The sequence below is a fragment of the Dama dama genome, chromosome 20 (assembly GCF_033118175.1).
Source record: "Dama dama isolate Ldn47 chromosome 20, ASM3311817v1, whole genome shotgun sequence".
NCBI classification, from domain to species: domain Eukaryota; kingdom Metazoa; phylum Chordata; class Mammalia; order Artiodactyla; family Cervidae; genus Dama; species Dama dama.
The window spans coordinates 36140632-36156390 of NC_083700.1; the positions used below are offsets into that span (position 1 = coordinate 36140632).

Sequence of the window (15759 nt, forward strand, 5' to 3'; positions counted from 1 at the left end):
TAATAAAGAACGAGTTTACCTGCTTTTTAACTGTCCAAGTGCATATGGAAACAAGTACTCCTAAGCAGTATGAAATGACCAGTGTTACCAAACCAGCCAGAACAAAGCCACATTTAAGGACTGTCGTTTTGTTCACATAGCCCTGTAGGCAGAGGTGCAGTTTCCGTTAGGTGATTTGAAATATGAGGATAACTTTTGCAGACATTTCTGGAGCAGACCTGGGTCTGGGACTAAAGGTGAGGCATCTCCAGGCTGGCAGAAAGGGGTATGTTCTGCTCCACAGTCGGGCCTGTCATCCTGGCGGCGTTGCCTGTTTATTCCGTGCTCCAGGCCATCGGTTTCATCCTTTAAAGAAGGAATAGCCATGTGGGCAGCATGTTGGAAACAGGAAGCCAAAGAGCAGCGATCTCTGCGTGACTTTGAAAGTGAGCCGGGTTTGGAAAATATGTTAACTTTGACCCAGCTGAATGATTTGTGGGCAGTTTTGAAAACTCATTCTATTTCCAAGTCCCTTAAGTAACATAGAACTCTCCCAGCCTATTTCTGATCACATAAACAACTTCTTCTCCGGCCTGGTATTCACACATAGGACACGTTTGTTTAAAGTGAGTTGTATGAAAGCCACAGTGGGTTCTCAGGGAACTGCTAATGACACTGCTACAACCTCAAGCGCTGAACTAGAGTCATAACTATAATTGTACAGTGAGTAATCAGTGTTTACCTACAGGGTCCACAACTAAACTCTCTGTTGTGGTAGTGAACATGTTAAAAGTGTCACACAGTCTTTGTAGATTGTATCTCTGTGTTAAGGCAAGAAATGATTTGCAAATACAATTATGTTTTCAAAACTAAAGTATTTTTTAGTTGCATACAAATAATTGAATTCTTTATTATTTGCATACTAGGTTCAACACATCCTAATAGACCACTGTAAATATAGGAGAAGCAGTATTTATGTTTGCGTCTAACTAGAGAGTTGTGCGTCCAGACTCCTAACTCTGCACTGATGAATTTCAGGTTTCATCTGCTTTGGTATTTGGACCCAGGGGATGGTTAGAACAGTGTGTAAGAAAAGTTGTAAATTCTCTTTACTTGGTGTGAGAAAATTAGCATGGCTGGTACCAGTTTGCTTTTCTTCTGCCAGCCCTTGAGTTTGAAAGTGTTCATTTTGAAACTATCTCTGTGAATTACAGTAAAGTGAATTTTATGACCTGCTAGAATTTATGTGTGTGGTTCTGGAATCTATCTAGAGCACAGCCGGCAAAGTGATTGGACAGGGCTGAACAGGAAATATGAGGAGAATAGGCAGAATAAGGCTGAAAGGGAGCAGACCAGCTCAAGTGAGGTTTGCTGAGTGTGCAGCTAAATGAGTCAATCCCTGCATGAGGGCTCACATTCAAGAATTTTAACATGTGAATAGTGGTGATGGTGGTGCACTCAGATGGACAGTTCTGAAACTCATACAGCCTCTATGGTCGCCAAGCAGAAGATGAATTTGAAGGGAGTAAAGTTGAAGACATGGAGACGAACTGGAAGGCTTTTCCAATAATCAAGGCAAGAAATAGGGCCTGGACTAAGGCAGGAGCACTGGGAGAGAGAAGGAGTGGGGCTGAGAGACATTTAAAAGGGTGAATTGCTAGGATAGGGTGTGTAGGAGAAGTGTCAGTCCGGAGAGTTTCCTGGGTGTCTGGGCAGGTGCGGGAGAGGAGTGAGACTGGGCTCCTTGGGAATAGGGAGCAGAAACAGGCTTGGAGAGAAGACGCTCTGCTGGGTCTTCTGATACAGAGTATGGAGGCCGAGACTGCAGAGAGAGCAAGATGACGGCGGTGTGGAAATGCCTCCCACGACAAGAGCTGGTCTGTTTGGTTTAGAAAAAAATTTGCTTAGTGACCTTGTCCCTTAGAACTTGAAAACTATTCACTATCAACCAGATAAGGAAACTATGATTCAGGAAATGGCAACTACTAAGATCTTCTCAGAGAGTAGGGGGCAAATGTTCTCATTGGAACAGGTGATGATGGAGGGGATGGGGTCAGACGGTGGTGTTTCTCACCCACCATGCGTCACTTAACATGCAGACAGTCCAAGAAATTCTCTTTCGTCTTTCAAGGTTTAGCCTAGGGTCCCCTCTTTTAGGGTCACCTTTTGAGCCTCCTTGACTTTATCCTTCAGGTTGAAGGGGAGAGCTGACCTCTCTCTCCTCTGGGTTGTGGATGTACTTTGAAACACTAGGTCTTTGTTCTCACTAATCACCCTTGTGGTCTTTGCCAACTGCTGCTGGGTTTTCTGAGAGTGGGAATTATCTCCATCTTGTTATCCTCAGTATACAGAATGGATCGGGTGTCTAGCTCGTAGTGAGTATTCTGTAGATGTTCACGGAGTAAATGCAGGAGATTCATAGACAGGAGGGTGAATTGGAAAGATCAGTAGCCTGGGTAGAGGATAAGGGACCTGGGTTCTGCTGCTGTTGGTTCTTTGACCTTGGACAAGCTAGTTAATTTTTCTACACTTTGGTTTTCTTATAGGCAAAGAAGGAGTTTGAGTGAAAATCTAGGAAATTCTTGAATGGTCTTCAAGACCTGGATTTCAGAATTTGGTAGACTTATATATTTAATGTGTATGTGTATATTTGTATATAGGGTCCCCCCACCCCTCCAACCCCAGGAAAGAACCAAGAACTTTCATCAACTCTCCAAGCAGTTTGTGACTTAAAAGTATTTAAGGATCACTTGAATAAACTGTGGTGATGGCTCTAGAATTTCTCTGTAGGATGGAGTTGGGAGGATTGCCGTATGGTTGGGGGTGGCAATCCAGCCAAAGGACTTGTCCTGAAATTGTGATTAAATGACAGATGCACTCTAGTTACATGGATTTTTTTAAAAATTATTTTTAAGTGAAGGATAATTGCTTTACAATGTTGTGTTGGTTTCTGCCATACGTCAGCATGAATCAGCCATATATATATGAACCATATATATACGAACCTCCCTGCCGCCCCATCCCACACTTCTAGGTAGTCACTGAGCCCCAGTTTGAATTCTCTTGAGTCATAGCGCGTTCCCACTGGCTATCCTTTTTACATATGGTGGTGTATATGTTTCCATGCTGCTCTCTCCATCCATCCCACTCCATTCATCCCACCCTCTCCATTCGTCTCCCCCGCTCCTCCCCAGAACTCCCACCCCTCCGCATCCACAAGTCTGTTCTCTATGTCTGCATCTCTCTCCATTGCTGCCCTGCAAATAGGTTCATATAGGCTCTCTATATATGCATTAATAGACAATATTTGTTTTTCGCTTTCTGAATTACTTCACTCTGTAAAATAGGCTCTAGGTTCATCTACCTCATTAGAACTGACTCAAATGCATTCATTTTTATGGCTAAGTAACATTCCATTGTATATATGTACCACAGCTTCTTTATCCATTCATCTGTCGATGGACATCTAGGTTGCTTTCATGTCCTAGCTATTGTAAATAATGCTGCAATTAACCTTGGGGTACATGTGTTCTTTTTTTTCAGTTACAGTTTCCTCTGGGCATGTGCCCAGTTGTGGGATTGTTGGGTCATATGGTAGTTTTATTCCTATTTTTTTTTTTAAAGGAATCTCCATACTGTCTTCTGCAGTGGCTCTATCAGTTTACATTCCCACCAACAGTGCAAGAGGGTTCCCCTTTCTCCATGCCCTCTTCAGAACATATTCCCTTTTCTCTACACCCTCTCCAGATTTTTTAGTGATAGCCATTCTGACCAGTGTCAGGATATCTCATTGTATTTTGATTTGCATTTCTCTGATAATGAGCGGTACTGAGCATCTTTTCCTGTGTTCGATAGTCCTGTCTTCTTTGGAGAAACGTCTGTTTAGGTCTCTGCCCACTTTTTGATTGGGTTGATTTTCTGGCATCAAGTTGCAAGAGCTGCTTGTATATTTTGGAAAGTAATCCTTTGCCAGTTGTTTCATTTGCTAATATTTTCTCCCATTCTGAGGGTTATTTCTTTACCTTGTTTATAGTTTCCTTTGCTGTGCAAAAGCTTTTAACTTTAATTAGGTCCCGCTTGTTTGTTTATTTTTATTGTCATTACCCTGGGAGGAAGGTCATAGAGGATCTTGCTGTCATCTTTATGTCACAGAGTGTTCTGCCTGTTTTCCTCTTAAGAGTTTTATAGGTATTTATATTTATTTGAGGCAGTGAGTATGGAGATAATGGGGACTCAGAGGAGCTGATCTCTGAGCCCCTCCCTCTGTACTGTCAATTCTTAGAGCTGTTTTAATTCCATATGAGCTGTATGTGATTCTGGTCCTTATTAGTGTTTCATGAGCAGACTGTGCGGGAACATTTGTTTGTTTGCTTTTTACTAAAATTCACTGTAGCAAGGTCAAATGCAGTTGTTTTCAGGCTCTTAGAAATACTTCTGTATGACAGGAGTTGGTATTTTTATTTGATTATTTTGATTAAACATTAATTACAGAGAAGCAGGAAATGAACACTAAATAAAAGAAAAACATTTACATCCACAGCCCTCATTTTTAAAGAGGAAAGTGTTATAATTAGACCAGTTTAGCAACTGTTGGCAGCTATTAACAAACATTGGCTATCATGTACTGGAATGTACAACATAATTTATTAAATATATTCCCAGCCTTTGGAAAGTTTTCCTTTGTATCATATAATAACTTGAGGAAGATATCACATTTAATTTTCAAAAGTGCTTTGCAAAGATCAAATCTTACTTTACCAATGATGATGGTGGCAACAATGGCATTAGGAAATAGCAGTAAAAGTATGGGATGGTCCTCCTAAGTGGATGCCCACCTAGTGAGAGGTGGAGCTGGGATTTAGAATCCAGAAAATATGAGTCTTAGGCTTGCATTGTAACCAGTCTAGTATATTGCTTTCCTAAAGAGAAGTTCCTTTTCTCTATAGCACTTTTGAGACCTCAGAATAACGTATATAGAATAATTCTTGCATTTATGATTAGTATCAAGACCTGCACAAGATAATTTGGACCCACTTGAACCCATATAGATACTCTACTCTTTTGAAAAAATGCAGATGTAGTTCCCATAGTTCATAATTTTCTTGATACAGAAATAATATTTTGTTCATTTTATCTGGTTGTACTGCTTTGCTTTACCCACAGAAAAAGTGCTTGGTAATTATGGTATTCAAAGCAACAACCAGGTATTTTAGGAAAGAAAGATGTAAACATGTTGCTGGAAATGGCCCTAAGCCACACTGTATCCTAATGGGGTAATTTACTGTATGAGATTAGAAATGCAAAGAAAATTAAGGTAATGAGTTCTGTTGATTTCTTAGGAGAAGTTGAGATATTTTGTTATTCTGAAACTCAACGTCTGCTTGGGTTTAGAGTAAGGCTTCATGGTCAGAGAATAGTGTGCTTGGGTAAAACCAGATCTCCGGGCTGCTTCTGGTTGCCCTGAGCTAGTTTACAGGCCTGTCTTTCTGTTCGAATTACCCAGCTCAGCACGACCAGGCCCACACTCCCAATTGTGTCCTCTGGGGCCTGGCTCTTTCCTCCGTGACCCCACAGGGCACTTGCTCTGAGCCTGTAGGAACCATGGTGCAGCGTCCCTGTCTGTGGCTTCGGCTGCAAGGCGGCAGCTTCATGCTGCAGAACCTTCTGGGACTGCCGAGCTTGTCTGCCACATGGGGTTCAAGCCTGCAGCCACCTGATTGTCCTTTCAGAACCTCCCTACCTGGAAGGAACACTTCTCCAGGAATTCCCGTTGCATCCAGCTCCCTGTTCAGGAATCTTCAGAGCCTTCTCATTGCTCTGGGAGAGAGTTAAGAGAGCAAGGTTCAGGGTAGATAACTGAAGGAGGTAAATCCATAATTAATTTGCATTTCTTGGTGGACCTGTGTGCTGGTCCCCATGGTTCCTCTTGTTCTTCTCTATGCCCATGGCTTCCTTCACTCAGGACTTTGAAAGGACTTTGAAAGGAGCTATGGCAAACTGGTTCTGCATGGTTGACTTGTTTTCCTCACAAATTACAATATCAACAGTGCTAAATGTGCTAGATTAGCAGAGGGTGAGAATTAGCCAGAAGGTCTGATGGAGAGAAGAGTTAAAATGGGTAGCTTTATTAGGATACAGTGTTGCCACTCTGTTTTTGTAGACTTTTTATTTCACAGCTTTAAACTGACTAATGGGGATGGATGGAAAAAATAAAGAGCTCAAGCTAGATAAAATTATCATTAGGGGGAAATTTTGATGGGGGAGTACCACTGTGTATGTTGTCTCTAGGTTTGAGGAGATAAGCAACTCTTTCTCATACTTAATATTTAATTTTCATAATGGACCTCTTCTTCAATTATTCATTCATTCCTCACTTGTGGCAGGCTAATCTCTTTACATATCTTTACACATATTATCCCTAATCCTCACAACAGTTTTGCAAGGTAAGTATTAGTCATTTGTTTCAGCAACAAATATTTTTGTGTTAAGTGGTTGTAGGAACCTGGCTGTTCCTCAGTGATGGGAATAGAACAGTGAAGAAGCAACTTCCTTCCCCTTAAGATATTCTCCATTGTTGGATGGGAAAGACAGACAAATGAACAGGTCATTAGAAAGCCTTATTATGTTCTTTTTAAAAAATATTTATTTGGGTCTTAGTTATGGTGTGTGGGCTCAGTAGTTGTGGTGCTTGGGCTTAGTAGTTGTGGTGCTCAGGCTCAGTAGTTGTGGTACTCAGGCTCAGTAGTTGTGGTACTCAGGCTCAGTAGTTGTGGTGCTAAGGCTTAGTTGCTCCACAGCATGTGGGACGTCCTGAAACAGGGATCTGACCTGCATCCCCTGCATTGCAAGGCAGGTTCTTAACCACTGGGTCACCAGGGAAGTCCCTACCTTGTTATATTCTTACACACTCTTCAGGTGTGATGTGAATTTGTGCAAATTTTTTGAAGAGTGATGGTTATACCTTAGTTTGTCCCATCTTGGAATCCTTCCTATAGAAATACCTGCACACAATTGAAAAGGTATTTGGCAAGAATGCTGATTGTAGCATTGCTTTAGCAAAATGTTGAAAAAACTCACCAGCAAGGGAATGGTTAAGTCATTATGTTATATCACATTGGAATGTGGTACAGCATTAAAATGAATAAAGAAGATCTGTATGTGTTGACACCACCATCTATGATATTTTGTTAAATGACAAAAGCATGTTTGTAGAAAAATCTGTATAATAGAAACACATTAGCTAAAATAATGATCATAAAAAAAATTCTTCAGGAGTCACACCAGATTCTTACCTCAGGTTTCCTTTAGGCAGAAAATGAGAGAGCTGTGTGTGTGTGTGTGTGTGTGTGTGTGTATGGGTGTGGGGTGCAACTTTTATATATTTCTGTATTATTTCATCTGATAAGATAAATATGAGTCCTTCTGAAATATTTTAAATACTAGATAAATTTTTAAACAAAGTGATAGGTGCTAGGGCAGAGTGATGTCCAGGGTCCTGTGTGGACACAAAGAATCCAGTCTGGAGCAGGGAGATGGTCAGAGAAGGCTCTGGGTGGGAATCAGCCAGGCTGAGTTCAGGATGAACATAGTCAGGTGTTTGGAGGGAACAGAGAACAAGAACTTCCTGCTCTGGAGTATCCTGGAGCTTTCGGGTGGGCAGTGGTGGAGCTGGCCCCTCCACACTGTAGCAGCCAGTCCAGATGGTCCTGGCTGCTTCCTCCTCCTTCAGCTTCCCCAGAGCATCAGCCTCTGTTCCTAAATATGTCACCATTTCTACCTCTTCTCTAGCTGCCCTACTGCTGTCTTAGCTGAGACCTCTCATCTCTTACCTGGATGATTGAGAGCCCTCCCCTTTGTGGATCTCCTGGCCCCTGTCTCTATCCAGTGTCGTCCTACTCCAGTCTGTCCTTCCCATTGCTGAGTGACCTTCTAAAAATGCAGTTTTGACCCTGCTCTCTTCCTTAAACTTGTCCAATGATCCTTCATGGATTTTGGAATCTAGCTCACCCTTTTAAAGCATACACACAGAAGCCCTGCCCACCTCTCCCACCTTCCTCACGTGTCACTCTTATTCCTATTATCTGGAATTTTTTTTCTTTTCTTTATAAATGCTATTTTTCTTATCAAAGGATGGATTTAGGTAGGGAAAGAAAATCCATGATGTGGATTTAGTAGTTGGTTGTCAGCCTATTAACCTGCAAATATTCTAACTTGTTACACCTCCTTTCTGAGAATTAATGTCCATATGTCACACTATTTGAGGCAACAGTTTAGAAATTAAGACATTTCAAGGGCAGTCTTCTTACTGTCCTAGGGGATATTTTCTTTTGTAAATATACTTGAATGGATGTTTCTAACAGCAGGTCATTCTCCACATGGACGGCTTGAGGATCTGGCATTAATTTGTGTATTTGTCTATTCCAAATCCGGATACACCCCACCTTTATAGAATACACACTGTTCTAAAAACACTATATTGACCAATCATTATTTGCTTTGCCTAAACTTAGAGTTGGTGGATTGACCTGATGTATAAGGATAGACACAAAACTGTGATAGTCCTCCAAGAGTCTCTTTAAGACGTGATACATATTATGCTTCTGTCTCATCCACTGACATTATATATTTGTTATTTTTCTATCCTTGAATAGCAATAAGTAGTCCTTCTAAGTAAATAACAGGAATTGGTTTTAGCTTGTTAATTTTCAGAAATGTTTATACTTATATTCAATGCTTCAGTGAAATGATAGACTATCGTTTGGCTCCCTCTGGTGGACAATTGTATGGAAAAAATCAAACTACATATAGTCTTGTGTGATGGGAACAGGCTGTAAATTTGGTGTTTTACCATTTTTGTTAAAATAAATAACAGAAATAGTAAAACACATAGCTATACCAATGCTGTTGCTATTTCTCTTGTTATTGAGTAGTGATACTGCTGTGAAAAAAACAAATTTGAAGCTGACTTCACCCCATAACTTTAGAACAGTACCACATCATAAGGCTCATGCTAAAATTCACCAGTGTAGTTAATTCATAAGTCTCAATATTACTTCACAGATTATCCTGGAATTCTCCAACAGCTAGCCTTTTCCGTAAATAATACATATTTTTGGAAATTTAGCAAATGACTTTTTTTTATCATGAAATCAGTTTATTATGATAAATTTATTATCTGTTTATGGTCTTCTGAACTTATACACTCACTGAAGATGCTTTATCTTTATTCTGGAATATTTATTAAGGATATCAAGTGTTACCTAGGTGTTTTATTTTTATATTTGTTTGCTTCAGCAGTTAAACCAGGAAGAAATTGCATAAAAGGTTTTGATTAAATTTTGTTTGTATATAATAAGTTTATTTTGTATATTAGTAACAGTTCACATTTATTGTGTCAGGCATTTGATAGGCATTGTCTCATTTAATTTTCAGTAATTCTGTGAGACAGGTTGTTATTATCCATATGATAAAGGTGGGGGCCTAAACCCTCCAAGTGTTCTCAGCTCACAGGTTGTAACCACAGCAACATTCTGCCTCCTGAATTAGGTGATACAGAAGTGTATATGTGGCTAATGCCCTTATGAATAGCCTGGTACTGGAAACTATATGTTTCTGTGTTTGAACTGAGGAATTCAAAGATTACCTCAACCTAGAGATACATTTTTACCCTTTCTCCCTTTTTTCCCCCTCATTGTGAACAGACTCTGTAGTAGAACCTCTTCACATTTTGTTTAGAGAGTTAAGACAATTTATTATCTTTCCATTTATGTTTAGATTTAAACATAAATTTAAACAATTTATGTTTTCTCTGGTTTCATGAGAAAAATACATTTTAGCTCACTGACTTCCTCACTAAGTTTTTGAAAGAGATGCTATTAGGTACAAACGTGGGAAGGAAGGTACAATTTCTAGGTGCTAATGCTAAAGCTCTGTCAGAGCACATGGAGGGTGAAGTACTGAAGATCTTTATAAAGAATTTTTGAAACAGATACAGATAATTGAGGTAATGTAGGAAAATTTTTTCTAGAATTAGAGTAAGATAATTTTCTTAAAGTTGGCATTTGTAAGAATAGCCACCCTATAAATACTTTACATGCGTTATCTTTTTAATTCTTATAATAAGGTAAGGATTGTTAATAATCTAAATTATTATAAGCAGTATCCAGATGAGAAAACGGAAACCCAAAGAATTTAAGTAGTTTGTCTAAGGATACATGGCCCATGGATGGTGAAGTCAGGATTAGCACTCACATGGGCTGGCTTGAGAGTCTCCCCGTGAACTAGCGTGCTACAAGCAGTGCTGGCCAGTGAACTTCTGTCTCAGTGGAAGCGCTTCATGTCTGCGCCATCCAGTGCAGTAGACACTTGGCACATGGGCTGCTGAGTGCTTGCAATGTAGCTAGTCCAACTAAGGAACTTGATTTTTTGTTTTAAAAATGTGAATTAAAAAAAAAAATGTGAATTCATTTAAATTTAAACAGCCTGTCTGTCTAGTGGCTACTGTTTTGGACCGTGCAAGAGGACACGGGGTCTTTCAGATCATGTAGAAGTGGGAATATGAGACCTTCAGGACTCCCTTGCCCAACTCCTTGTTTTTGCTGCTCAAGAAACGGCAAACCAGATGGTTAGTCATTTGCTTAGCATCATGAAGTTAAGGCAAGGGACACAATTACAACCCAGATGTTTATACTTCTCTCAGTTATAGCTCTTCCCATTCTGCCCTTTTGTGGTATCTATAAATTTACATTTCTGCTGCTATTGTTAATATTAGCTAGTAAAACTAGTTTTTGAAAATAATTTTTTTTTTATGAAATGTTTGTCTAATAAACCCTGTCCTCTTTTCTTAGGTAATAGAAACGTTATCGCGACTTTCTCGCACACCTATCGCATTGGCCACAGGGATCAGGTAAGCTGGTTTCTCTATGGTTCGTGTGCCCTGTTCAGTTCAGTGAAGTGATTGTTTATCAAATAGTTACTGTTTGTAAAACACTTTGCACACAGGGACTGCATCTCATTCACTCAGAATACCTAGTATATAAGTACTCAATAGACATTTGAAATTTGTTGAGCAAGTAAGAACTTATTCGTAGAGTTGAATCAAACACCTTGGGTAAACATTGTTCTCAGTTTACTGGTGACAATCACTGATGCGTTTATTTTGTTTTTAACTTCCTCTAACATTTTTATACAGGTGATTCATTAAGACAATGCTTAATTAAATAAATATTTTAAAAGATGTTGTAGTACGTTTATATCCTATAAGCCATAACAAGAAGTCACAACTTTCAGGCATTTTAAGAATTAATCAGACAACCAAAATGATATATATACAAGGAGATTTATTGAAGGTTTGGTACCAAATGAAATCTTGGAATTATAGTTGACCCTTGAATAGTGTGGGCATTAGGGGCACACACTGCCCACACATTTGAAAATTTGAGTATAACTTACAGTTGATACTTTGCATCCGCTGTTCCTCTGCATCAGCGGTTTCAACCAACCATGGATTGTATAGTATGTACTACTGAAAAAAGTCAGTTTATAAGTGGATCTGTGCAGGTCAGACCATCTTGTTCAACGGTCAACTGTAGATTGGTTAAATTCTGCTTTTTCCAGGCAGTGAAGCATTATGCAGTCAGTAAGTATGGAAATGGAGATACATATGTTGTGTTGGGCCTTTTCTGTTTAAAATACGGCATATTCAAGTGAGTTCAGTTAGAAAGTTGTATTGTTAATGATGTTAGAAATACAGAAAAGCAGTTTCAGCAGTCACACAACCAGCCACATGGAAATGGAATGGATCTCATTTCTCATGTGATTTCCTCAGGCGTCTATAACTGTCTCTAGCTGTTATGGGGCTCTATGAACCTCTGTCTCGTCTTCTGTTGCTTCCAATTTTCTGTTCACATTCAGATTCCAACAGAGAGGATGTACGCATGTCTACAGCTTTAATCAGCTGTGGCTGGGCAGCCCAGTCCTTGGGTACAAAGCGTAGTGACCTTGGGGAGGATGCCCCGCAGACCCTTTCTCAGAAACGGGCCATGAATTTGGCAGCTTTCTACAGAGAGAGTCTATATGTTGGATAAATGTTGCATACCCTGTCATCTCCTCTTCAATTTATGATTATCTTTCCATGTCAGCATATATTTTGTTATAAGCTAGCAGAAGATTTTGAAATAGCATGTTTTTATGTGTTTATATATGGTTAATTCTGAAAGTATACATAGAAGTTTTTTTTTCCTTTTAAATTACTCTTATTTATAATTTCAGTTTTTACTATGATGAACTTGTATATAAGAATATAATAAAATGTGTCAAGATATTTATTTTTAAAAAGGATTTTGAAACTGGCATTTCTCATACATTTTAATTTATTTGAAAAATGTATGTTCCTTAAATGTCCTAAGTATTAAGTTAATCTGTAAACCAACATGAAATATTTTCCCTATACTAAATATAATTATTTAGTGCTTATTTGTTATTTTAATGGGTCCTCTTGTTTTTATGAAACATATGACATGCTTTCTGTATGTAAAGAAAGGGTAAAACTTTTGGCACCATAGTATAATCACTGTGATTTTGTTAGATGTAAATTTAGGGCATTATGTTGTTGTTATGAATGAAGATCAAAGTGTGAGGCAAACAGGGGAGTCAATGGCTAGGAAAAGGGCATAAATTAAAGTGATTTTCTTTGACAGGAGGACAAAGAAAACACCATACTCTCCCTGAGGTCTGTTTGACTCATTTGTCCAATAGATGAAAATAAAAAAAATATAACTTATATCATTTATGGTCTGAGTAGAAAAGTATATCAGAGTCAATGATCATATATAGAGGACATGACATTTTTTACTTCTAATTTTTTTATTGATACTAGTAAACTGAGTCATGCTTGGAGGATTGTTACCGAATTATTTGTCAGATCAGATTCTCTAAGTGCAAAGAGACAATGTGGAAGATAAGGGCCCACTCTGAACTGGGAAGCTGCAGTGAGTGGTGAGGTGAGCCTGCAAATGTGTGGCTGGTGGGAAATGGTGAGCACCTTAGCACATCTACAACCACTCACATGACTGTAGTGACCAGCAGTGATTGCTGCAGGGGTTTTGGGATAGCAGGTGCCACAGCCTTCCTGGGGGACCCTGACACAGCCACAGGGTCCCACACTTTGGGAGAAACCCCAGATGTCATGTGAAGCATGGTGACTGACCTGACCACTTTGGCTGCAGCTGAACTTTTGTGTTTAGTGAGTGGTAAATGTCCAGCCTCGTTGCTCATTCACTTGTTTTTTCTGCTCCCTCCTAGGCCCTTCCCGACAGAAGAAAGCATTAATGATGATGACATCTACAAAGGCCTGCCAGATTTAATCGAGTATGTTGAGCATTTTCAGCAAAATTTCAGCAAAATTAACACCACTGCCGATTTTTGCATCCTTTGTGAATTTCAACCACAGGTGTTGAAATAGCTATCTAAAGGGGAACTGTGGCTTAGTGATTAAGATATGTAAGAATTAACCTCAAACTCCTGATGGAAATGTTCACAAGAAAATGTACTTCAAGTGACTTTTAATTCTTGTTGTGTATCTTGCATTGTGTGAATCTCTATGGAGAGTAAAGAAACAGACGGTGATGAAGTTAACATTTGGAAGTTTCTCAAAGGCATTGTAGAGGCATTGTAGACGAACCTGGAATCAGAAAAATAAGAAACAATCAGAGAGAGGAGTAGAATCTACCATTAGACTTGGAGGACAGATAATGCTTGCTGTGCAAGTTCAAGGGCAGACAAGATTACTGTGGGTGGGGGTTATTCAGGGATGTTTCATCAGATGGTGTTGATTCTGAACAGAGAATCCTTTTGGGCCATATTGTTAAATAGTCAGGAGAGGCTAAAGGTCTTTGCAGCTGACTATCTCCTGCTGATTGAGTGACTTGTGCAGATTACAAATAAATATGAAACGTGATCCTCACCCCTCAGGGAACTGATGCCAAAGATCAGGTATGTTTGCAGAGAATTGTAATAAGACATAGATTCTGCTCCAGGAGAGATTCAGGTCCTATGGAAATTCATCCACTTATCCATCCTGATAACCCCAGCACAGGGAGCTTGTTCTTACTCTAGGACTTCTACACTTGCTGTGCATTCCGCCCTTGTGGCTGACCCCTCACCATTCAAGATTTCACTCAGATGGCCCTCCCAGCGAAGCCTTCCTGACTGCCCGACCTAAAATGGTCACCCCACTTCCCTTGCCCTGCGTTTTGATGGACTCGCCTCTGCCTGAGGTAGTCTCGGTTTGCTTCATGTACTGTCCATCTCCTCATTGGAGGACCAACTTCACGAGATCAGGGACTTTAGTTTGTTCTTGGCTATTTTCCTAGCACTTCAAACGGTGTCTAGTATCTAGTAGGCCCTCCATAAATATCTGTTTTCTGAATAAATAGGCCAAAGCTGCATTGAGCATCTTCCTCTTCCAGGAGCGATATTTCAGGCTTGAGCTGTCCATCAGGAGACATCTATCAGTTCCTAGGATCCTGTGCTAACCGTGTTTTCGCACACTCCCTCATGTAACACCACATTATGAAGTTGTTACTAGTATCACCGCAGTTTACAAATGAGAAAACTGAGCCTTGAAAAGCTCAGTAACTTGCTAAAGATCGTATTGCTAGTAAATAGTAGCCTTTGGGTTTGAACCCATGCAGTTCTTATTCTAGCTCACTGCATTGACTCCCACAAGCGCCCTGCCTTGCTCCTCCAAGAACTTTCAGCTGGAGAGCTCTGTGATAGGAGCCGTAGGGCCAGCCAGCAGCCCTCCTGGAGTAGGCTGCATATGGATGGGCCACAAAGTCTAATATTTCAAGTGTCCATCAAGAATGGTTTCTTATTGGGACTTCCCTGGCAGTCCAGTGGTTAAGATTCTGTGCTACCATTTCAGGGGGCCTGGGTTTGATCCCTGGTCAGGAAACTAGATCCCTCATGTTATGCTGCAACTTAGACCTGGAGCAGCCAAAAAAAAAAAAAGAAAAAAAGAAGAAGGATTTCTTAATTCTATTTAAAATCTTCTAGAATTTACTAATCTTCAGTAAAGTCATTACTGAGTGTCTCATTGAATTGGCTATAGTCTTCATCAAATGACTGTAAGATTACTGTAAGATTAAATTATATTAATTTAATATAATTAAATTCTTTGTAGTCTTAAAAAAATATTATTATTTCCAGTGCTATGATGACATTTTTTAACCTCCAGCATTTGTCACTTATACTTACTCATTCCTATAGTTTTGCTCATCTTGTTCTGTTGATGTCAGAATTTGTTTGTGAGGACGCAAGTTTGGAGAAAACCCGGGTCCCCAGCCTGGCTGCCTGGGAGATGCAGTCAGTTTCACCTCTCCACCTGGAGCTGGAGGTCCAAATGTCATGTGTTTCCTGCAGATGCTTGCCATAAGGTCTTGATCTTCAGTCTTGGCTTTGTGATGAACTCTGTGGCTTCACATACTTCACTGTCACCTTTGGGGGTGAATTATCTGAAGGGAGGCCCCCGGAACAAACAGTGGTCTACTCTGCTCTGCACTGCAGGGGGAAACATTCTCTCCTGATGTGGAGAGAAGCTGATGCAGGATGGGGCGGAGAGCATGTGAGATGGCTAAACTGTACAGTGTCCTATCTCCTCCAGCCTTCGTGACCAGAGTGTCAGATGTAACCATATATTGATGGCCTGGACACAGGAAAGCTAATATGGATGGCTGTTGATCTGTTGACCATTTGAAAAATCACAGCTCCTTCCTTCCT

The 15759-nt window shown here is 40.0% G+C and overlaps 1 protein-coding gene across 2 annotated transcripts in view; it reads left to right on the forward strand.

The window, feature by feature from the left end:
- Positions 1–15759, forward strand: part of VAV3 (vav guanine nucleotide exchange factor 3) — a 414579-nt gene that overhangs the window by 177470 nt on the left and 221350 nt on the right. For both annotated transcript variants that reach the window (XM_061121261.1, XM_061121262.1), the window contains exons 3-4: positions 10827–10885; positions 13282–13347. In XM_061121261.1, the coding sequence (XP_060977244.1) occupies positions 10827–10885; positions 13282–13347 (125 nt within the window). The remainder of the gene's footprint in view (positions 1–10826; positions 10886–13281; positions 13348–15759) is intronic.